The sequence below is a fragment of the Gymnodraco acuticeps genome, unplaced genomic scaffold, assembly GCF_902827175.1.
Source record: "Gymnodraco acuticeps unplaced genomic scaffold, fGymAcu1.1, whole genome shotgun sequence".
NCBI lineage: Eukaryota > Metazoa > Chordata > Actinopteri > Perciformes > Bathydraconidae > Gymnodraco > Gymnodraco acuticeps.
The window spans coordinates 1-25,532 of NW_022991984.1; the positions used below are offsets into that span (position 1 = coordinate 1).

General features: G+C 39.8%; 2 protein-coding genes across 4 annotated transcripts; one reads left to right on the plus strand and one right to left on the minus strand.

Annotated features, from left to right (window-relative positions):
* Window positions 1-4,324: 4,324 nt before the first annotated feature.
* LOC117536267 lies at window positions 4,325-13,688 on the plus strand (the record flags this gene model as incomplete). The annotated part of the gene is made up of 8 exons (XM_034201060.1): window positions 4,325-4,501; window positions 11,120-11,228; window positions 11,320-11,385; window positions 11,591-11,679; window positions 11,769-11,874; window positions 12,108-12,213; window positions 13,040-13,098; window positions 13,425-13,688. Coding segments are annotated over 8 exons (805 nt in total), but the record flags the coding sequence as incomplete, so codon positions are not given.
* A 4,380-nt stretch (window positions 13,689-18,068) lies between these two features.
* Window positions 18,069-24,810, minus strand: LOC117536268 (snaclec 3-like). 3 transcript variants are annotated; one of them, XM_034201063.1, is made up of 7 exons: window positions 24,706-24,810; window positions 22,930-22,992; window positions 20,705-20,800; window positions 19,591-19,740; window positions 19,286-19,449; window positions 19,044-19,147; window positions 18,069-18,967 (listed from the first exon to the last, which is right to left on the minus strand). In XM_034201063.1, exons 1-7 carry the CDS (start codon window positions 24,776-24,778, stop codon window positions 18,835-18,837), a joined length of 783 nt encoding a protein of 260 aa, XP_034056954.1. In that variant the 5' UTR covers window positions 24,779-24,810; the 3' UTR covers window positions 18,069-18,834. The 3 variants fall into 3 exon arrangements, with proteins under 3 accessions (XP_034056954.1, XP_034056953.1, XP_034056955.1); XM_034201062.1 differs by having other exon boundaries at window positions 19,591-19,767; XM_034201064.1 differs by lacking the exon at window positions 24,706-24,810 and adding an exon at window positions 23,844-23,903 and having other exon boundaries at window positions 19,591-19,767.
* Window positions 24,811-25,532: the final 722 nt, after the last annotated feature.

A 25,532-nucleotide genomic window follows, 5' to 3' on the forward strand; every position in this document is an offset into this window, starting at 1 on the left:
ACTTTATTTAAGGTATTTTAATGTAACATTTTAAGACAATGGATTTTGAAAAGAGAGGAAAGTTTCCTCTAAAATCTTTAAGGACAATTTCTGTATACTAATTGCTTTTGCACTTTATTTCAGTTAATGTATTTTTACTTTAATTTAATGTTTTTTGTTTGGCAGCCGCTGCTGCCAGTCATTTGACCGTTTTTTTACGGTTTTTTGCCCGTAGAAGTTTTAGTGCTGTACTTTTATTAAATGTTATTGACTGTAAAAAGAGAGGATAAATCTGTAAAATTACAGTGTTTGCACGTTAAAATATTAGTGCTGTACTTTTATTAAATGTTATTGACTGTAAAAAGAGAGGATACATCTATAAAATTAGAGTATTTGCCTGTAGAAGTATGAGTGATGTACTTTTATTTAAGGTTATTGACTGTAAAAAGAGTATAAATCTGTAAAATTACAGTGTTTTCCTGTAAAATCTTTAAGGACAATTCCCGTAAATTAATGGCTTATTCACTTTATTTCAGTTAAAGTATTTTACTTTAATTTAAGGGTTTTTGTTTGGCAGCCGCTGCTGCCAGTACTTTGACCCGTTTTTTTTTTACAGTGTAGGTAATAGATTAAGAGCGGTGAATCATAGAAACAGGAAGCGCTCAAACGTTTGTGTGAGTGTATCTAATTTAGCAGTGATTCCATGTCAGCCACAGCTTGTTACAAAAAATATGACTGATAGTGTGTTTAATAAACTTAAACTAGCTTTATTAAATGTCAGGTCTTTGGCAGGAAAAACATTTTTAATCAATGATTTAATCACTGAGCACAATCTCGATTTTATGTTTTTAACAGAAACTTGGATTGAACAAAATAACAGTGCAGCTGTTCTTATCGAATCAACCCCTCCCAACTTTAGTTTTATGAGTCAGGAAAGAATGCATAAGAAAGGGGGTGGAGTTGCTATTCTGTTCAATGATTCCCTTTAATGCAGGAAGACATCTTATGGGAACTTTGATTCTTTTGAATATGTGGCCCTTCGGCTGAAATGCTCCTCTCGAGCTCTGTTCCTAAATATCTATAGACCCCCCAAATACTGTGCAAGCTTTTTTGATGACTTTACTGAACTGCTGTCTATAGTGTGTATTGACTTTGACCGTCTAGTCATTGTTGGTGATTTTAACATCCATGTTGACAACCCCCAGGACAGAGGGGCTAAAGAACTGTTTTCTGTTCTTGATAGCTATGGACTGACTCAGCATGTGACGGAGCCCACGCACAATAAGGGGCACACTCTGGACTTAATTATCTCAAAGGGTCTGAATATCTCTAAGGTTGTGGTGACTGATGTTGCACTCTCTGACCATTCCTGTGTTTTCTTTGAGAGCTCTATTTCTGTTCACAAAAATGTTCAAAATGAGGTAACCACAAAGCGATATTTAACTGAAAATACTAGGGAAATGTTTACTCAGAATTTTTCTTCCACACTTGCCCCTGTTAACATCTCAGTAAATGAGCTAGTAGATCATTTTAATAAAAAAATAAAAAATGTTATAGATGCCATTGCTCCAACTAGGGTAAAGGAAGTGACTGGGAAGAAAATATCTCCATGGAGAAAGGCCATGACCGTGAGAACAGAAAAAAGAGAGTGTGAAAAGCTGAACGCAGGTCGCGAAAAACAAATCTCCAGGTTCATTTTGAAATCTATAAAGAGAGACTTGGCTTTTATAATTTGGAATTGAAAAACGCACGACAATCGTTCTTCTCTGACATCATTACCAAAAACAAAAACAACGCACGTGCCTTGTTTGCTACCATCGACAGACTAACTAACCCCCCAGTGTCAGTAGCCTCTGAATTTCTATCCACCAGGGCGTGCAATGATTTTGCCTCCTTCACTGACAAAATTCAGAAAATCAGACAAGCAGTCAGTGCCTCTGCATCAGGAACAGCAAATGTGTTGTCCCTATCTCCACTTAATATCAATTCAGACATCATGACACAATTCCATCAGATTAATGATAAAAACCTAGAGGACATTATTCAACTTCTGAAATCCTCCTCCTGCTGCCTTGATATTATTCCAACAGGATTTTTCAAAGATGTTTTGCCTTGCATGGCCTCAGATCTACTTCATATAGTAAACAAATCTCTTCACTCAGGTATTTTTCCACAGGCCCTGAAAACTGCAGTCATTAAACCGCTCTTAAAAAAGAATAATCTAGATGCTTCAGTAATGAACAATTACAGGCCCATATCAAACCTCCCATTTCAAGGTAAAATCATTGAAAAAGTTGTTTTTCAACAGTTGAGTAATTACTTTCATTTAAATAACTGTTTGGATGTGTTCCAGTCAGGCTTTCGTCCAAACCACAGCACTGAGACTGCTCTTGTAAAGGTATTTAATGACATCCACTTAAACACAGACAGTGGCAGAACTTCAGTGTTAGTATTATTAGATCTCAGTGCTGCGTTTGACACTGTTGACCACAGCATATTACTAGACCGACTGGAAAACTGGGTGGGACTTTCGGAAACAGTTCTGAATTGGTTTGAATCCTACTTAAAGGACAGAAACAACTTTGTTTCTATAGGTAAATACACATCTGAGTTGACAAATATGACATGTGGGGTTCCTCAAGGCTCCATCTTGGGGCCTCTTCTCTTTAACATCTACATGCTACCACTGGCTCAGATAATGAAGAACAACAAAATAAGTTACCATAGCTATGCAGATGACACACAAATTTACGTAACAATTTCACCAGGATACTATGCTCCAATTCAAACACTGAGTAAGTGCATTGAACAAATCAATGACTGGATGTGTCAGAACTTTCTCCAATTAAACAAAGATAAAACTGAGGTAATGGTTTTTGGAGCCAAGTCAGAACGTATAAAAGTTAGCGCTGAGCTTCAGTCTGCAATGTTCAAAACAACAGATAAAGCCAGAAATCTAGGTGTAGTCATGGACTCTGACCTGAGTTCAACAGTCACATTAAAACTGTTACTAAATCAGCCTACTATCACCTAAAGAATATATCTAGGATTAAAAGACTAATGTCACAGCAGGATTTGGAAAAACGTGTCCATACTTTTATCTTCAGTAGACTCGACTACTGCAATGGTATCTTCACAGGTCTCACTAAAAAATCTATTAGGAAGCTGCAGCTGATTCAGAACGCTGCTGCTCGAGTCCTCACTAACACTAAGAAAGTGGATCACATCACTCCAGTTCTGAAGTCTTTACACTGGCTTCCTGTGTGTCAAAGAATATATTTCAAAATACTGCTGCTGAATAAAGCACTGAATGGTTTAGGCCCAAAATACATTTCTGACCTCCTGCTAAATGATTAACCATCCAGATCTCTCAGGTCTTCAGGGACTGGTCAGCTTTCTGTCCCCAGAGTCAGAACTAAACATGGAGAAGCAGCGTTCAGTTATTATGCTCCAAATATCTGGAACAAACTCCCAGAAACCTGCAGGTCCGCTGCAACTCTGACTACTTTTAAATCCATGCTGAAGACTTTTCTTTTTGTCGCTGCTTTTAATTGAACTATTCATATCTTAGACTGCACTGTAACTTTTATCCATGTATTTTTTCTTTTAATGTTTATTTTATTAGCTTTTCTTTTTAATGACTGATTTTAAATGCCATTTTCTTAATCTCTTTCATTTTTTGTAAAGCACTTTGAATTGCCTTGTGTTGAAAAGTGCTATATAAATAAACTTGCCTTGCCTTGCCTTGCCTTATATATTAACAAAAGCATGGTTGTCATTGTTTTTTTGTGTTTCTTTCAATGTCTTAAATCAATAACAACATACAAATAAACCTCTCTCTGTTCTGTCAAGGCGGAGGGTCTCAAACAATCCCAAGAATGTATAAGAAATAAACCAGATATTACTTTAACTACGTAGTATAATTGATTTGTGTATTATTTCTGTTTTTTTCCCTAGACTGAAAGTGACTTTATATTCCAGATTCAATTAAAACAATATAGTTGTAATCAATAGGTGCCTCCTTTATGACTCCTTTATGACTCCTTTATGCCTCCTTTATGACTCCTTTATGACTGTACTCGGGCCAGTGTCTCAGAGAGAGATCTTCCTACTTCTCTTTGGAGAACATTACTGTCATCTCAATGGAAACCCGAAGGACTTTATTCCTATCGAGGAGCCTTTAATGAATTTAATGAAAAATAAGAATATTTAAAAATTAACTGTATTCACTTTAAATTAAGTCATGTCAGTTTATTAACAAAAGCATTGGTGTTTTTTTGTGTTTCTTTCAATGTCTTAAATCAATAACGACATAAAAATGATCCTCTCCTCTCTGTTCTGTCAGGGCGGAGGGTCTCAAAGAGTCCCAGTCCAAACTCACTCCCACTCAGGACCGACCGGGCCCTCCTGGATCCAACCCCCCCCCCAGCAGCAGCTCCTCTTCTGGGGGTCCGGCCCGGCAGTTCTTCCCCCTCGGGCCGGACTTCAGCCTCCAGGAGCGCCCGCAGCCGGTGAGGGCCGTGTAGAGCAGCGAGCCGTCGGGCCAGCGCTACAGCGGCGAGGAGATCGAGGTGCTCAGGTGAGCTAGAACCGAGTACTCTCTGATACTGCCGCACAAAGATTTAGATATTATTACATCTAAAGGAGCCGAGCGGTTCTTAACACAGACCCACGCACGACAGGATGATTGAAGTATCAACTGTACAATTAAAGTTTTTATTTTCCAAAATTGTATTCATTTAGAAGGCATATGTAAGGGATAATGTGCAGCGAAGCGGTCATTATGGGTAAAAGAACACCCGACAGGCTCTGTCTGGACCGTTGCTCCGTGTTAAGGGTTTCTGCCCCGTTGCTATCAAACTGTTGGTTGTTTTTTTTCAATCAGCCGGCCTTTAAATAGTTTCATAGCCCATAATGTGGTCCGTCTTTACACCTCTCTTACTTCTCCGCTGTTTTCTATATAAATAAACTTGCCTTGCCTTGCCTTGCCTTGCCTTGCCTTGCCTTGCCTTGCCTTGCCTTGCCTTGCCTTGCCTTGCCTTACTGGACATAATATACTCATTACATACTGTATATAAAATATGACCAAGAATGTGAGACAACTTTATAGAAATTCATATCACATCTGTTACTGATGCCATTTGTCATACTTTGTTAAACTCACAAATAATAAAGTTCCATAACTTCAGTTGGGAACAAAGACCACACCTTATCTCCCCAAGCAATTTCCCATCCAATAGGTGTGCTATATAGGTGTGTATAACCCTTTCTCCTGTCTGTTACTCCCTCTTTCAGCACAAGAACCAGAGGGGGATTCAATGGAGCCTGAATACCTGCACCGAGACCCTCACCCTGCACCCTGAGTCTCAACTCTCAGTGTTTTTCAAGCCTTTCCCTGTTTTTTTGTATTAAACAAAACATTAAGCTTTCCCAATGGTGTGGTTTTCGTTTTGTGAAAAAGTGCAAATGCAGTGTTTGTATATAATTACATCACATGTTTTGTTGCTGTTGGTCGTGAAATTGCTCCTGCTGACTTGAGCCAGCCATTGTTTCCTCCGCTCTGTGTCAGTGGGGAAGCCGTACATTCGTACTCCTTTCTCTGAGCGATTTGAGCATCCCCAGGCAGCACAGCAAACCATGGTGGCGACTGGGAGGCAGCACAGCAAACCAGGACAACACGGAGGAAAAGGCACAGACAAACTGCATGATATGCTATTCAATGTTTATTGAATTCCATGTATTTGCAATGGATGTTCCTAAAACAACACATTTAACATCATCATCATCATCATCATCATCATGCTGCTGCTGCTGCTGCTGCTAGTCCTTTGATAGTCACCTGTCGGTCTCCTGTCCTTTCTGAAAGCCATAAAGATGACATTAGTCATTTAGATAACTTGTGTCCTCAATTACCATGGGATTACTGAAACTACCATGCATTTAAGAAAATGGTAGACATTAATCTAATCTGAATTTTAAAGCATTACTTTAGATCCCCTCCCTCTAAATATATCAATAAACATTAGAAAGTGATGCTCCTGACTACCATACAAGTTTAAGAAGATAATATTGGTTTTAAAGAATTCAAAGCTATAAATAAACAGCAACAGGCTCTTTAACCAAGGCACTGTTAGCCTAACATGTAAACTAGTTGTTCACACTAATCGTAATATTATCACTTAATATTAGCAAATTCTATTTTATTTTTTAAAACATATTGATGTAAATACATACACATATCGATTTGTTGTATAAATATTGCAAATCAAAACCTTTATTCGCTAATAATTACCAAAAATCGTAGTTCTATCTCCTGTTATCAATGCATTCACATTGCCCGCCATGAACTTCCGGGGAACGATCCTCTTCTACATGAACCACGTGACGATAACCGTTTTTGGACTTCCATTGTCGTAACTCTTCTATTATATGGCTCTGCCTTTAAGGGCAACTGACACAAACGAATGCCGTGCTTCCATGAGCGTCAAATCCTGCCGCAGATGGGAATACATTGCAATCAGTTGAAAGCTATTTGCGTCCCTTTATGAAGCTGAAGGAGCCTAGGAGCGTCACAACTGCACGCCACGGACACTGACCAAACGTCGCTCCTGGACGATTATGGAGTGAGAGTGTGTTGGATGGACACATGAATATGGAATTGTGAATTTCGCACTAAGATGGCCCCGAACCACACAAGAAGGCAACATTTACATTACATTTAAGACATACAACTGCAACGAAAGTACCAAAAACAATTATGTTAAAGTTATATGATACTGTACTGATATCTTCAGACTTTGTTCTTTACTTTATCCGTCTTTATATGTAGAAGATATTAAGTTTTCTCCAGAATGTTGTTTCCATAGCAACAACAACTTCCTGTCAACTCGCCTTCAAAATAATATATGATATCCTTTTCAGTTTCGCAGAACACAAATTGGGTTATTTACATAATATGTTTACATGATTTTGTTGTGCAATAAAACAACCCGATGGACACACGATAAAGGAAATGTTCAAATGTGTCTCTGATCGTAGCAACATCGAGCCATTCGAGAGGGCATCTTAAGCCATCATATGACTGCCGATGGAGTTTCTCAGGCTCCGGCAGCAACTTCATGAGCGGTGGCACAATCTTTGGCATGCCACAAAATTGCCGAAGGACCTTGCGAAGGTTCATTTTTGTGTTGAATTCGTATGTTAATTTTGCCCTTCCTAAGGCCATCGTGAGGGCAGGTTGTCAAATAATCCGTGCCATCGGGCATTCGCCCCGATCAGAGTGAGGGCGAATGCCCGATGGCACCGATGATAACACGAAGATGACACGATTTGACAAGATGCCCTCACGAGTGCCTTACGAAGTTGCCGCTCACGAAGTTGCTGCCGGAGCCTGAGAAACTCCACCGGCGGTCATACGATGGCTTAATATGCCCTCGCGAATGGCCCCATGTTGTTACGATCAGAGCCGAACATCGGGTGTCAATTTTCGGGACAGTGTGACAGGGGCTTTACACTTAGCGGTCTTATGTGTTAATCTGTGCATGTTACACTTACAGGTATGAGATCATTAAGTGCCTTGTGTAGAGGAAACTTCTGTGTAGCTATGCTGTGGGAGTCACCGACTCAGGAAGGAGACACGGTAGGAGCAGTAGCTTTGATGTCAAACACTGATGGTTTATTTGGAGTTACGGCCGGAGGATTCACATCACAAGTCCACAGCAGTCCCGGTGAGACTGCACGGGTGGGTTGCCACGTCAATTCTGGAGAGCCTCTCTCTTGCCAGCCCATTTAACTGGTTCCACAGAGAGTCATCAACATGTTTTGATAAGATAGCTTTAGATAGTTTGGGCACACTAAGTTACCAGCTTCCGCCACTTATGGCCTTGGATATGTCATGCCCTGGAGTCCTCAGACAACAGAGAAGGAAGTGTCCCAGTGTACCCACAATACAGACCATCTGTGACCCAGTATTGACCGGTCACAGAATGGGAACAATAACATTATTGGCTGAAACAGCCTGTGTCCTTAAAGGAGGTAAACAGACGTCAGGGTTGGTCCTGTACGTCATATCTAGGAGTCTAGGACAATTATTTCCCTAACACCTTGTAACTTCTTTTTTTATAGTTTCACTCCGTTTGTGTGCGAGGTTTATAGTAGACAAGACTCTCATCCAGGATTTTTATGATCAGCCTGGGCCATCAGGAGTCGGCCCTAGAGGGGGGGGGTACTGTTGTGCACCGCCAAAAGTGTTAGTCAGTCATGTTTCATGTTGTTATTTTTGTATTGTTTTTCACTTCTCGTTTTGTTACGTCACGTCTCATTTCAGGTTCCTTGACTCCCTTTCCTAATGTGTTCTCCCGCCCTCATCAGCGTCAGCCCCGCCCCTGATTGTTTTCACCTGTGTCTTGTTGTCGAGTGTTTAAATTCCCCAGTCTCCCAGTGTTCAGTGTCCGTTCGTCTTGTCCTGTCCTCATGCCAGAACTCTGCTCATCAACGGTTGCTCTTTTTGTTACATGCCTTATTCATGCTCCTGAAACTTATTGTAAGTTTGTTGATTTGTTGTTGTGCCTTTGTGAAACCTATTTGTGTTCGCCTCGTTAAGAGTGCCGTTATATTTTTTGAATATCCTTTTTGGCAAATAAAGTATATTACTTGTACTTTATCTCTGGCTCCCGGGTCGTGCATTTGAGTCCTTGTTTCCCTCGTGTATCCAAGTTCGTAACAGTTTGAATGTCAGTGGACTGAAAATAAGTCAATAAAGGAGCATGGCTGCTCATTCCCTGGCTCTCAAAAGAGTTGGCTGGCTGTCTCTGTTCACATTGAGACAGTACAACACATAGAGAGAACAGTACACCTATTGTGTACATACAAGCAGGTCACACAGTATGATCACAAATACATAAACTCTGTTAAAAATCAGTTTTTATTAAAAGTACAGGCTGCATATGTTCTCAGCCTTGGAGAAACTTGACATGTTTTGGTACATGTGCCTGAACCTCTCTTTAGTGGTTCATTAATAAAACAGATATTTCAACGTGTGCCTACTTTGTTCATGTTGAGGTTGATTTCAGTTGTTGTGTGCTATCATGTATTTACAAAGTCTGAAGAGGAGGCAACTTTAGAATAGGGAACCTGTTGAGGTCAATTAGAGTCAAACTACTAGCTTATTGGTTTTGAACAAGACTTCATTTTTAAATAGGGAACATATTCTTAGATAGAAATACCTAATTTGGAGTTATTTGGACACAATTAACACTTATAGTTTAATGTCTTGTTACATAAGAATAGATCATATTTGTTAAGTGTTATTATGGGAGAATTTCTATTCTTGTGGTACTGCTGCCTTATTAGGCCCATATTGAGCAGAGCATATTAAGACCAAAACTCATGTACAACAACTTCCTCACTTGCCCTAAATAAGCACTAATTACAGCAGGGGTTCCCACCGACGAGCTGATTAACTAGTTAGCCTTCCAATTTATACAATTCTACTAAAGAAAGGGTATAACAATTACCAAAAATGTACTGAGTTGTATTTAGCCATACGGGTTCATGCAGTTATGAGGGGGCCTCACCTCCTCATCTGAAGCGCTATTCCTCTAGCACCCCCTGTAATCTCGAACGGTCAGTTTAAAAAAGAAAAAGCGATACCGTTCCGTTAAATATCAATAATTTCGAACATCGCGGGGAAATTCCTTCGACTCATTTTGAAGTTTTGGGGGAAGCCGGAAGTGACGTCAATGCGGGAACGCTTCACTGTGCGGCGAGAGAGCCAAACACGGACAAAGTGTGTTGTCATGCGTAGAAATGGTGAATTACTGAGTTTAGGCACGTTAATAACGTTTTAATGAAGTTGACTACAGTATATTCATATTTGTCAGGGCTTTCATGTCAATTCGCCGAACATAAACATTAATGATCGTGGTGAAGATGATGATTAAATTAGGATTAAAAATCGGTAGTGAGAACTGCTGAATTTCCTCCCGTAGGATGTGATATAAAAACAAATCGATTATTTTTGTAGTTGTAAACTCAAGTGGATGAAACTACATTTATTAGTGCTTTCATATCAATTCGGCGAACATATGATACAATAAATGATCGTGAGAATGATGATTAAAAATCGTTTGTTTGTGCAGGTGTTGTGTCACATTATGCCTCCCCGTCATGAAATGCGCCCCTTGTCACGGGAACGCGCATTTCTAAATGACACGTTTCACCTCTAAATGACACGTTAACACCATAGGTTTACACCTTAAAACGATGTTTAAAACGAAAAGTAAACGTTCAGGGTTTTTATTAATAGTAATTTTCAGACTGTGAGTTGTTTAGTGGTAGCTCATAGTCTTGATTCTTCTGGTTTAACTTTTCGCTCCGTATTTGAGGTGTCGAAATTCGTTCGTCACTTCCTTTTCAGTTTTTTTTTTTTAATGTTTTTTGTTATCATTATTGTTACGTCCTGTCTGTATAAACGTGCTTTAAAATGTATTGTTTAATTTTACATAGTTGTCATCTAATAATCTAAATATGTTTACAAATGTTACATAGTCTTTGTCAGCATATTATTATATACGCTATGCGTACAAAATAAAAGTGTGACATTCATGAAACTTGCTCCATTTATTGGTACCAGTCCTAGAACCATACCCTGAAAAATGCTTGAGGGTGGGATTCATAGAAACCTCTTTTAGTGGGGGGGGGGGCATTTTATGACAGGCCTGGCCATCACAATATGCCCCCCCTTGCTATCTTACAAAATTAAAGTGTGACATTCATGAAACTTGCTCCATTTATTGGTACCAGTCCTAGAACCATCCCCTGAAAAATGCTTGAGGGTGGGATTCATAGAAACCTCTTTTGGTGGGGGGGGGGCATTTTATGACAGGCCTGGCCATCACAATATACCCCCCCTTGCTATGTTACAAAATAAAAGTGTCACATTCATGAAACTTGCTCCATTTATTGGTACCAGTCCTAGAACCATACCCTGAAAAATGCTTGAGGGTGGGATTCATAGAAACCTCTTTTGGTGGGGGGGGAATTTTATGACAGGCCTGGCCATCACAATATGCCCCCCCTTGCTATCTTACAAAAATAAAAGTGTGACATTCATGAAACTTGCTCCATTTATTGGTACCAGTCCTAGAACCATACCCAGAAAAATCAACCAGCGCAATGACGGTCAAGCAGCTGTTATTGACAGCTACGCTATGACCGCCATCTGGAAACACAAATTTGGAAGAATCCGGGTATGTACATGATTGGAATGACTTTGCTTTTGTAAATGTTGCAAATGTGCATTTTTCAACAGGAATGTAAGACTTTTGCAACTACTCTCAGGTTGATCCAATGGCACACACAGTCATGGTGGGAATTGTGAACGAGAACCATCACTGGATGTTGGTGGTGAGAATAGGAGCATATTTTAAGCTCCAATCTGTATCTATAGTGCTGTATACACCATATATAATTAGTGATTTGCAAGATAACCGGGCCACACATACATGCTGTCACTTATTATTGATCAAATCTAAACAATACCCTACATCGTACCTGCCTAATGTATGGTTCCTGCCTAATGCATGTTGTGTTTCCATGTGAATAATAAAAGGTAATGTACCCCCATGAGAAGAAAACCCTCTTCTTGGATCCACTTGGAGAAGGGAAAGGCAAAACGAAGGTGTGCCTGCAGTCTACAAGGTACATTTGATACAGTGTACTAGTTCCGGTGTTTTATGAGTATTTTGACAGTGCTGCATCTTGACACATGTACTATCTACATACTGTAGAGCCTTTATGAGGATGAAAGGCTGCAAGGTGTCAAGATGGACATGCAGCACCCTCTCCCATAATCGCCAACAAGACAGCACATCCTGTGGTGTCCTGGCCTTAAAAGTGAGTGTGAAATGCATTTAGCCAAACATTACTCTCAAACTCAAATTCAGTAGCAATTAGACTGAATATCTTGACTTGCTTTTATACATCTTGATCAAAGATGTATTGAATTGTGTCAAACTACACATATACAACATGTCATTCTTTAAATCTGTTGGGTCATTTGTCTGTATTCCATTTGAGGGTAAAATCATAGACCATGCAGTCCATATACTAATCAAGGTTCTCTTCAGTTTGCAGAGAACATTTTACTGGGGGAGGTAATTGAGTTTGAAACCTCACAGAAGGCAGTGCACGAGCTGAGGCTGGACATTGCTACTTCTCTCCTCAGAGAATCTGGTTTGTTACCTTTTCTCAACATTGTCAATGACTTCATGTAGTTACTTGTATTAATTGTATCTCATAAGTATGCATCAATAACCTAGTATATTAATAATGTGCCATGCAAATTGTTGTATTGTATCACTGCTTGGACCATTGGTACTGTTGACCAGGGACATTATCAGGGTTTTAAAAGCAACACAGTGGCTTAAGTATAGATTAGGGTAAATAGTCACTACATACAGTATATTGTGTATCTCAACTCCAAACAGATAACATATGAAGCATCGCAGGCAGGCATCTTCAACTGCAATTTCATATAGGCTACACACATCACACTCTAACACACCCTTTCAATTCTGCGGTTTATTTAAGATGTGAGATTTCCCCATCTTCCTCCTTTCAATGTGCTCATTGGTGTGTATTACTTTTAGTTTAACTGATATCCTCAGTTAATTTTTACCTTGAACTTATTATAATCAAAGCTGTAAAGCTAATGTGATGAACAACAAAAGAACCATGAGAACCAAACTTAAATTGATGCGTACAGTGCGAAAGAAGTTTTTGGATGTTTTGTAATGACATTGTGCAGGTTCCCATTCTACAGAGGGTAAGGAGAGTGTGAAAGAAGGAGCAGATGGCTCCTCTGTGCTCAGATTTAATCATTTAGAAAATCTATGTGTTTGTGTGTGTTTTGCCTTTTCTTCACACAAAATAATAAAAGACCACAACAAATGTGTCCTTATATAATTGACCTTTTAGTCAAAAATTGGAATGGGTCACCTTGACCCCAAATCTGCAATGTGGTTTATCTGAAGATATTGATTACGTTTTGTCTCAACAGATGATCTAAGCAGGCTTTGCTTTTACTGCGGGATGGAGGAGCAGGATGAAGAACATTGGGTAATTTCCTATTGCACATTACAAATAAAGAAAATTAGCAGAAATATGTTTCCAGACTTTATCAACATAACATTTGCGTTGGTAATTGCTACTATATTTGGCATCTTCAGCATTAACTGATAAAGGATTAATGTTTTGCTTGTTTTTCCATACATTTTTGTTGAAAATGTATTTCTTTCTCATAACACAACATTTATGTTTTTGAAAGATTTCGATTATTGAAGGAATGGTTAGTGTTAGTGGGAAATACATTAGAGATATTCTATTATCATAACAAAATCCCATAATGCATACCTTACATAAGTAAGTATTTATTGTTTTCTCAGATTTGCTGTGACATTTGTCAGCAGTGGTACCACCACCAATGTGTACAAAGGCCTCCAGTTGATCAACCGTACTTGTGCCCTGGATGCACATAATGCCCCGAAGGAACCATCATTAACTGTCCACTGTCATTTCAACCAATGCAACTATTGTTTGGCCTGTCATAAAATGCACCCCACCCCAAAAGAGGTTTCTATGAATCCCACCGTCAAGCATTTTTCAGGGTATGGTTCTAGGACTGGTACCAATAAATGGAGCAAGTTTCATGAATGTGACACTTTTATGTTGTAAGATAGCAAGGGGGGGTATATTGTGATGGCCAGGCCTGTCATAAAATGCCCCCCCCACCAAAAGAGGTTTCTATGAATCCCACCCTCAAGCATTTTTCAGGGTATGGTTCTAGGACTGGTACCAATAAATGGAGCAAGTTTCATGAATGTCACACTTTAATTTTGTAAGATAGCAAGGGGGGGCATATTGTGATGGCCAGGCCTGTCATAAAATGCCCCCCCCCCCCCCCCCACCAAAAGAGGTTTCTATGAATCCCACCCTCAAGCATTTTTCAGGGTATGGTTCTAGGACTGGTACCAATAAATGGAGCAAGATTCATGAATGTCACACTTTTATTTTGTACGCATAGCGTATATAATAATATGCTGACAAAGACTATGTAACATTTGTAAACATATTTTGATTATTAGATGACAACCATGTAAAATTAAACAATACATTTTAAAGCACGTTTATACAGACAGGACGTAACAATAATGATAAAAAAAAACATTTAAAAAAACAAACTGAAAAGGAAGTGACGAACGAATTTCGACACCTCAAATACGGAGCGAAAAGTTAAACCAGAAGAATCAAGACTATGAGCTACCACTAAACAACTCACAGTCTGAAAATTACCATTAATAAAAACCCTGAACGTTTACTTTTCGTTTTAAACATCGTTTTAAGGTGTAAACCTATGGTGTTAACGTGTCATTTAGAGGTGAAACGTGTCATTTAGAAATGTGCGTTCCCGTGACAAGGGGGGCATTTCATGACGGGGAGGCATAATGTGACACAACACCGGGATGATTTTTAGTCCCAGTCCACCACTGGCTACATGACCGTATGATCGCCCATATTGACGCACCTAATTCCTAAACTTCTAATAGATACAACATAAACCAATCCTTCAGCCTCATATGAGCTCTCAGACACGTTCAAAATTAAACTGTCTGAGCTGTCTGAGCTTGCTGCTGTGTGCACCATCGTGCGTTTACATGCAGATGCTGGGATCCTGAACGGTGCAGCTGGAGCGCTGGGCCCGCAATGACGTCACACATCATTTGGCGGCACTTGAAGAATCCCAGAGAAGATCCAGGAAATGGTCAACATTGAAGGGAAAATTAATGGTTATCAAAGTACAAATATCCAAAATCAGTTCAGTAACGGTTTTCAAGGGGACAATATTTACTCAAATTGATGGGTTTGGATGATGGGGGAATCTCGTGTCACAGGCTCTTTAAAGACCCTGACACACCAGGCCGATTTCGGCTGTTTTCGTAAGTCGGGAGACGAAGCGTGCCCAAACTCAATTTGGTGTGTCCCGCACCGTCGACCGTGACACGCCTTATTTGGACTGCCAGACCCGATGCATGGCCGATTCAACATGTTGAATCGGCCATGCATCGGGTCTGGCAGTCGGATCAAACAATCACTCTGATTGGCTGTTCAGCTAGCGAATCAGTGCATGAGAAGCGAAACGGAAGTGAGGGACGTAAACAAACGATTTAAGAAGGCACACACAGACTGATATTCATTTTCATCTCATCATGGCGATCTGGAATGACACAAACGAAGACCTGCTCATCACATTGATCCAGGAGAGGCCAGCTCTGTACGACATCACAGAGAAAAGGTACTCGAACCGAGTAGTGAAAACCGGACTCTGGCGAGAGATTGAAACGCAACTTGGTTCTCGGGTAAGATTATATTTTTCATCAATTGAGCTCTTTAGCAGATATTGTTGGCTTTTTATTGTTTGCCAGCGTACAGTGACGTTAACGTGAAAAGCAATTTGTTATTTCAACCTTGTGTTTTGTTGTTATCTTGTTGCTAGCTGTTGCTAGCTGTGCAGTTTGGCACTGCATATAGATATGAATTGGACATGCTAACTAGCCACAATGCTTACATTGTTTATTTGTGTGCTTCAGAGAAAGAGCTGAGGAAGAAGTGGGATTCTCTGCGAACCCAGTACACCCGGTACAGGAGACTTGCCCCTTCGGGTAGTTGTGGAGCACCAAAGACGGGCAGACAGCAGTGGATCATAACCAGGCTGCAGTTTGCACACGCTATTTGTTGTTGTTTATATCACGCAGTCTGTTCTTCTTCTCTGTCTTCCGGTTGTTGCCTATTTTTAATGACGAATACACACTACCGCCGCCTGCTGGTAAGGAGAGTTATTGCCACTCACGCACTGAAGTCTTTGCGGTGTGTTCCCGTGCGACACATGGCCAAGACGCAGGAGAACACCGCGACGCAACAGCCAACGTCGGCGAGTCCTCTGGTGACTGCTTGGTGTGTCAGGGCCTTTAGTCAGATCACTTCCATCTGCCCACTTCCATTTCCCGTTTTCAACTCTCAGGCCAATCCAGAATCCAACAGTTGATATACTGTAACTATTGATGATGTTCTGACAACAGAGGTACAGTCATCAGGTATTTAAATACAATACTCAAATCAACATGTTATGAGATAGATAGGAAGATAGGTAGATAGTCTATGCAGTTTATCATTACATTACATGTCACTTGTTAGAAGCTTTTATCCAAAGCGACTCACATACTCAATACTGTGGGCAATCCCCACAGGAGCAATTTGGGGTGAAGTGTCTCACTTCACTGGCTTCCAGTAACTGCTAGAATCCACTTCAAGACACTGGTACTTGCTTACCGTGCTGCGAATGGATCTGGCCCTTCGTACATCCAGGACATGGTTAAACCGTACACCCCAGCACGTGCACTCCGCTCTGCATCAGCCAAACGACTCGCTGCACCCTCGCTGCGAGGGGGACCCAAGTTCCCATCAGCAAAAACACGTGGGTTTGCTATCCTGGCTCCAAAATGGTGGAATGAGCTCCCCATTGACATCAGGACAGCAGAAAGCTTACACACCTTCCGGCGCAGATTGAAAACTCATCTCTTTCGACTCCACTTCGAGCGTTAGAACTATTAACAAAGCACTTATATACTAATAAAGGACTGGTTTATCTATAGCCAGTTGAGTAGCACTTGAAATGTTTGGCTCTATGAAACCTGATGTACTTATATGATTCTGTTTTCTTCAAGGTTGTGTCTTCCTGGTCGAATGCACTTATTGTAAGTCGCTTTGGATAAAAGCGTCAGCTTAATGTAATGTGTCTCAGGGACACAACGACATGCTGACTGCAGTGGGGTTTGAACCTGTGTGACCAACACCAAGGCTCTATCCACTGCGCCACAGGCCTCCCTAAATGATATTTAAAATAATGTGCTGCGAGGGAGTGGTCAAGCCTCAGAAGCAATTTACGCATATATGTTCATACAAGGAAAACATGTTGATAAAGACAAAGAAAAACATATCATAGGTTATATCTTACACACACACACACACACACACACACACACACACACACACACACACACACACACACACGCACACACACACACACACACACATAAACTCTGGAATATTCTTTAATTACCCATATCCTCGATTATGTTTCCTTTGGTCCTGAACAAAGTCCTGCTGCAGTCCTGATGAGAGCGTCTCTCTGATGTGACGGTTCAGTCGACTTCTGCTTCGAGGTGGAGATGGCATCTTTTTAATCTCCTGTTCTCATGTCATGTTGATACTTCCCAAATAGTTTAAAGCGGAACTTGAAAACATGCGGCCCTTTCACCGGGTTTTAATAGAGTCACACGTCCAACATATTGGATTTCCTAATAAATAATCATATTAACTGCAATGTGGATCTCCATGGATTTCTAGGCCCCAAAAACGTATGTTTAGTCACCAAAATGCTCTCAATGCCTCTTCCTGTCCCTCTCTGGAACTCTGCTAGAGACTAAATATTGATTTACTTTTGGTTCATTTTAAAACATGTTACATCATCGTGAATAAGATTGTTTCTCCTGACTATTATAAGTCTGTAGAGACCTACAGACTTGGCTACAATGGTCAAAATCAGTTTAGTAGTGTTCATAGAGCTGTTGTGGAGGATATCATGAAGCCTTGTTCTGATACAAAACTAGAGGTAGTTATTATATAATGTTAACTTGAAAAGGGTCAAAGGAGACCTGAACACAACCTAAGGGTAGGAGGAACTGAGCAGCATTGATGGACCCTGATGCATTGATGAGTTTAAACACTATTATCACATCATATCATCATAGATACATCTTACTTAGTGTTTGCACTTTTTTTGGCCAATCCACCTCCACTTCCTGTCCCTCTCTGGAACTCTGCTGGTGCTGATGTTGACAGAGTGACTGGATATTGAGGCCTGATCTCCTTCTATCTTATTCTCATCCAAATGGTCGCACCATGAATCAGATTGTTTCTCCAGACTTGATTAAAGCACTGATGTTTTCAAGAGAAACACAAAAACAACAATGTGTGGCAGCACATTTATTCACTGGTGACAACAGAGTGAAACAAGACATTGCTCATAGACACAAATACAGATAGATACAAATCATCCATAAACTGCATCATCAGAATAGCATCAGGGACAGTTTCATCCCACTGGCCATCAGACTATTAAACACCTGAGCTTGCACTATTTCTATTTGTATAGTTGTTTTTTATATGTATTTCTTATGTCTTGTTAATTGCACTGTTAAGGAACCTGAGATCACATGTTTTATACATTACATAATCACACCGTAGTTTCTAAATGTCATGACGATAAACCTTTGAATCCTGAAACATAGTTATTTAACAGACTCTGGAACATTGTATTGAGAACAAGTGATGCAGCGCCCTCTGCTGGCCGGTAGAAGTAATTCAATAACATGGTCCATAGTCTTTGCAATAATCTGCAGAGTTGAAGCGTTGCATCTCTAACACAATAGAATAACATTATTCACACTAAACAGTTTAACTATTTTAACCATCCATATCTAATAAAAACACCATCACATGTTAAAGAAATACATATTTGCATTAATTTAGCAAGCTCCATATAAATGAAGTCAAACTGAAAGCACATCGATTTTAAAATAATCCACATTATGAGTTAACTTTTGTGTTTTATTGTTTGTATCGAGTTTGAGAAACGTTTCTGGAATTACTGTTTTTTAACCTTTTTTATTTTTATTTTAAGTAATTCATCTGTTTCTCAAAGAGTTTCCAGTAACCTTCTTAGTATGACTGCTTTGTTTAAACAGAGAGAGCCTTCTGCTGGCAGATCCATTGATGTGTTGCACCACAGCTCACTGATGACCATGTGTTTCTGCCCGTGTAAAACAATGCACAGCGACCGTCAACAGGATCAGGAGGATCTATCCAGGAGCTGAGGAGAGAACATGATGTTTAGATGAAGTCTGATAGATGTTATTATTCAAAGTGTTTAGTAACGTGTCTCTTACCTCTCAGTCAGATCACTTCCATCCACCCACTTCCATTCCCCATCTTCAACTCTCAGACCAATCCAGAATCCATTAGTTCCAAAACTTTTTTTCTTGATTGCTTCCTGGAAGACAGAGAGAGAGTTGTCAGATATTTAAACATTAAACTGTAATAAACACATAATGACCTAAAGACCCAAAGTGTGTTCAAACCTACACAAAACACAATTACTTTCTTTATTGCGTCATATTAATGGGTTTACCTTTTCCTCTGAATTATGTGCAACAGCCAGATCTGAATTCTTTCCTCTGCAGTCTCCTTGAGCTTCTTCCCAGGTTTTTTGATTAGGAGGCTGAGCGTCATTATACGCATAGCAGCTGGGCTCAGTGAGTAACCAGCCCTTCTGACAAGGTTGACACTTTTTATCTGAAACAACAGAGTCCAAACAATCAGCAACATCACTGCATTGTTATATTAATGTTATTATTATTATTATTATTATTATTGTTATTATTATTATTATTATTATTATTATTATTGTACCTTAATAATGGGTTCAGAACTTACTGTCAGGTTGTCTGCAGTAGGAATCGATGCTCCACTGAGCTCGACTGATGTTGAGCTCATTCCTGTTTGTTGTCATGTCTTGTATTTTCTCTGTTAGGATGTTATTCTTTTTCTCCAGCTCCTGGTTTCGTGAGTTCAGCTCCTGGACTCCTGCAGACAGGTTTTTGTTGTTGCTCTCTGAGACATTATAGGCTTGTGTCAGGTTGCCCAACTGGTCCTCCAGATTCTGGATGTCCCTCTTCATGTTTGCATTTTCTAAACTGAGATTTGTGTTGTTTGCCAGAAGAGTTGAGTTTTCTTTAAACCGGTTTGGATCACTCTCATGAATTAATGTAACTGCAAAATGAGAAATTAGCTCTAACTTTTATTTAGTTTTAGTTTTCCGGTCTTTAGACTCAAACTAAAAATGTCTCAGTCCGTCTCAAAGTGTTCTGACTTCTCCAATCCTCAGACCCATTTATATTTCACATTGCCTGGAACTGCTTGTCACTGTGGTTTGAAGTCAACATTACTAAGAGAGGAGTGAAATGGGGAAGTCTTCAAGCCACACATTTTGTGAAATAGCAAGCGCTGGTGGGTAGAGAGAGTGGGATGAACTCAGAACTTCACAGAGGCTCAGTAACATGAAAGACACATGACATGTGTTAATAGATTGACATTAGATAGACTTTCATTGTCGTTTGGGTCTGATCATGTGATTTGTTAAGAACAAGAGAAATATAGAATATGTCTTGACTCATCTTTTAATTATTTGTATGCATGCTTGTCTGTATTTCCCACTAATGGAGCTGCAGGTATGTACAGTATAGGAAAGTCTCAAACTAATGAATGTATTCATCCACATGAACGGCTTCTTGATTGATAATGTTGCTTTGGGAAAACAAGCACAATACATGAATGGATGCTACCTCCATGTTGGCCTACAAAGATGCGTCATCATTGCACCACTCTGTAAGAGGAAGACGCTCATAATAATACTTTCTACACTGTCATACTGTGGCATGGACATGACTGATATCAAATGGTGTAAACAGGTAAAACGGCTGCTACTATTCTTTACGGTTTGTCTCATGTCTAAGTGTGAGATAATGCACTTCCTGTTTTGTGTACTTACGGTAGACGCAGACTCCGATGATGCCACCCAGCAGAATGACACAGAGAATCCCCAAACAACAAGCCAAGTGCTGAAAGCGCCGACGTCCTGCTGAGTCTAAACAACACAAATTAATCACATTAACTTTCCAGATGAAGAGTGGTACCTTTCAAAGTGTCAGTCTCTTTAGTACAGATATTGTGTCTGTCAAAGAATATTTCTGTCTTTATTTCTAGATATTTAACCTTTTCTGTGTGTTGACGTTTACGACCAACCCTGACTCGTTATCTCCCGTAAGGAATGTGCTGCTGCATTCTCAGTTTAATGACCGGTCAACTCTCACAGAGCCTAAAAGTCAGGAAAGTGATTGAGTATTTCCAGATGTTGGGGGATATCTCCAGTGTTCCCAGTGTTTACGCACCATCCCCCAATATGTGGATTAACTCTCTGTAAACTAGTTAAAAGGTCTATCGAGAGATAGGTTGCTCAGATTTGACATGGCAACCCACCAGGGCATTCAGATTCTCTGGCTGTGTGACTTGTGATGTGAATTTCTCCGGCCGATACTTGTAAATAAACATCAGTGTTTGACATCAAAGCTCCAACTCTCCTCGTGTCTCTCTGAGTCCTGACTCTCCATTGCTGCAGAAGTTTCCCTTACACTGTCACTTTTCAACAAGGACAGTATACAGTATGGTAAATGCAGATGGATCTTCTTTTTTTCATGAGAGTAAAAGGTAAAAGACAGGAAAGGATACCAAGTTGATTTGACTAACTCAGATGCTTGAACCTTATATTATTCAGTCAAACTTTGGAATACAGTTCAGAACAAAGGAGTGCATTTGGTCCCCTATCACTTACATTGTATGAGAAATGGCCTAAATGAACAAAAGGAGTGATATGGACAGCGAAAGATTGTTCACATATTTAAACAGGCACCTGACTGTTGTTAAAGGGCCGACTTAAAGAGTTGTGAACCCATTGTGTTTTGAGAAACTGCTTTATGTACTTTGCTAAAAGTGTTCAGTGAGAGTTACGGTAGGTGTTGAGTATTAGTCACTGTAACATTATTGCAGTACAACACAAACGTTCCATCTCTAAATAACCGTTCGGAAGAGATTTCCTAAAAACGAACCTCATATTTAATCACAGATTAATTCACAGTTTTTAACACGTTAATAACGTTGCAGATAAAACCCCCGTAAAAAGCAACAAAACCACTTGATAAAGTTTAGTAAAAGGCAGTGGTAGAATGTTACTGAATACATTTAATTAAACTGTACTTAAGGGCAAATTTGAGGTACTTTACTTGAGTATTTTCTTTTCATGCCACTGTGCGATTTAACTCAACTACAATTCAAAGGTATCATAAATCTTACTCCACTACATTTATAGTAAGTTAATAATTCAGATGCATTATTATTTAAAAATGTAACTTTTCTGTGTCATGTACAATGATTATTTTAACATTACATTACATTACATTTAGCTGACGCTTTTATCCAAAGCGACTTTCAATAAGTGCATTCGACCAAGAAGATACAACCTTGAAGAAAAACAGAATCATATAAGTACATCAGGTTTCATAGAGCCAAACATTTCAAGTGCTACTCAACTGGCTTTAGATAAGCCAGCCCTTTATTAGTATATAAGTGCTTTGTTAGTAATTCTATCGCTCGAAGTGGAGTCGAAAGAGATGAGTTTTTAGTCTGCGGAAGATGTTTTTAAGTACAGTTGGCTTTTTATACTTACTTACTTTTACTCAAGTAACATTTTTAATGCTGTACTTCTACTTGTAAAGGATAATTTTACAGCATGATATCAGTAGTTTTACTAAAGGACCAGAATACACTGGTAAAAGGTCATGGTTTAGCAAGTACTCTTTTGTAACTTCAAGTCAGTGAATTGACATAAAGACTTGTGCATACTACGATCATAAACTGTTTTTGATATGTCAAAAACAAACGGGAGAAAAGACAGTGCAGCTTTCCACCATCATTTTTTCATAAGACCAGGATGCCCCGTCTGCAAGACGTTGACATTTGTCACACTGCACACTCCCAATATGTTACGGCTTTGTTAGAGTGCTAGGGTTACTGACAAAGCACTACAGATATAAACTTTAGAACAGTTCTTGTGAACTTGTTCCCTTTTAATGATAGTTATGGTAAAGTAGTGGTAGCAGTGGTAGCAGTAGTACTCCCAGTTGCAGTAACACCTGAATGCTTTTTTTTAATACAACTTACCCTCGTTCTTTGTTTCGTTCTGCGCCTTCACCTCACCGTACACAGTTTCCTCCCCTCTTTTTGCTGGAAGGACAAAGGAAATGCACATGCTCAGGTTTTTAGAGAATAAATGAGAAGGACTTTAAAAGGCTGTTTTCATTGTTTGATATAGCAGAAGAATTGCCTTACAGTACGATGATGCAAAATTCACAGTTTTAAAAAGGGAAAATTCAAAATGATGAGATTGTATTCAGGTATTGTGTCATGCCGTTTAAAAAGGGAAGCGACATGATACGGGAAACTCTCAACACATAACTAGCTCACTTCGCAATTTCCTCACTGGTTTTAAATAGATGAGTTTGTGATGATATATCTCCAGTAGGGATGCACGATATTGGGTTTTTGAAACCGATACCGGTACCGATAACTTCCTGCTTCTCAAGACCGATACCGATACCGATAACCGATAATAATATAATATATATATATATATTAAATGTACCTGTAGTTTTTGCACACCTGGTGGTAAAAAAAAGACTAGTAGTGAGCAAATGACATGAGCATTACTACTATGAACAAAACAAAGCCAAGAACAGTTTTGACTCCCGACAAGCGCCATCATTTCTATGATGAAGTTAGAGATCGTTTTAGCCCTGGGGTCATCTCTGGCAAACTTCTTGCCTTTTTCAAAAGCCTCGTCGATAGGTAAAAGCCTACAGCTGGCTTTGGATTCGCCGCTAGTTTAGCAGCACAGGCGTCTTCGTACGCTTTTAACACACCATCGTAGCGATGGCGATGTTTCAGGTGACTAATCAGTTGGAAGTATTATAGCTCGTTGCCTTTTTCCCTCCTCGTGGAACTTCTGCATTGCATTTGTTAATACAAATAGCAAGCGAACTATCTAACTCTGAAACTTTGAAATAGTCCCATATTACCGGCGACATGTTTTTTTACTGTCCTGGCTTCACGGCCGCACACCATTTACGCCAGGCATGAGTTAGGGAGCGCTGGATTTGTGAAGAACTCCCCTCTTCCTAAACCACTAATACCAAAGTACTGGCAAAACGGGAGGAGCCGAGTGAAAAACAAGCGCCCCTCATCCCAATCCACCCACACCGCAGTATTTTTTTCTTTTTTTTTACCCAAAAAATATATTGTATATTATCGGGGCTATTAATATTGTTATCGGGATTATCGGGATGACGTCATAATTCCTAATATCGGACCGATAATTATCGGCCCGATAATCTCCAGTGTGAGTCGGTAAATTAAAATACCCAACAAATGACCATCAGTTTGAATCTTTTTAAGAGAAGAAATATTAATTGAAGTTAAACTGAGGTAGGATGAGGTGTTCAAAGGTTTCAAACTACTCTAGATTAAAAAGTGTTTTTTCAACATAGTACACATGAACAAAGAAGGCTTATTTCTACCAAATATTTTCATTGATGAACCCAGAAAACAAATATTATTAAAACATAGATGCACGACTGTGATGGTGAGTTTTCTTAGTTCATTTGTAGTGAAAGGTTTACACTCAACATTGTGATTTTGAAAAACATCAATGCAAATGTGCTGGGTTAGCTACAAATCTATTCTTCACCACTAAACAAATACAAAAACAGCCTTTTAACAATTTCTCTAAATGTTTCTGGTTTCACAGTTAAATTAAAGGACATTAAAAACAGCAATTTACTTTGGATTGAAGTACTCAACATTGCATTGATCACATTAACAAAGAGGCTCTGTTTCAAAATCATCAGCAGGAAGTGAAAGTTGTTAAATAACTAAACTTACCCGCAGGTGGAGGATTGTTGCCGGCTTTGAAAACAACCGAAGCGTAGTTCACCTCCTCCTCTCCCTCCGCCATCGCTACAGCCGCTCTGTTGAGCTCTCTCTGACTCGTAGATGGAGAAGTGTTGCTCTAATTAAACCTCTCGACATCGCAATAGGAGAACTGGTTGTTTCCTCTCTTCTTTTGAAGTCTATCCCTCAGCCTTCACATTAATTATTTCAGAATGAATTTCATAACCTTATTTATTTATTTCATAGGCATATATATATATGTGTATTTATTTAATTATTTATGTATTTATTTATTTAATTTTGGCTTAAACGGCATTCCATAGCTTAGAGGCAGCCGGCTTAAATAGCGAGCTCTGCTGTTTATTAACCCATAGGTTAAAAACAGCTGGCTTCTGCAGCGAGCCCTGCTAGCTACTAACCGACAGGTTAGAGGCAGCCGGCTACACAGTGCGGGGGATATGTGAGAAACAGTTCTAACTGATGACACATACACACAGTTGGAATTCCAAATATTTGTATTTCTTTCGTCACACAATTCCCCCCCAAAACGTCAGAATCTCCGGCTCTGCTTCCTCTCGCGGAGACCAGGACGGAGCCCCCGCGGCCGCCGAAGGGTGACCCCTAGATTCCACCGGGTCCGCCTGTGGCGTGTTACGGCACGGCCGGGTTACGGCACGGCCGCGTTACGGCACGGCCGTGTTACGGCACGGCCGGATTACGGCTGCGCCGCTGCTTTCACAGCGAACGCGGCTACTCTAGTCAATGGGTGCTATTCCACCAGACGCGTTACGGCTAGAAGCGTCTCGGCGCTGGGCTCT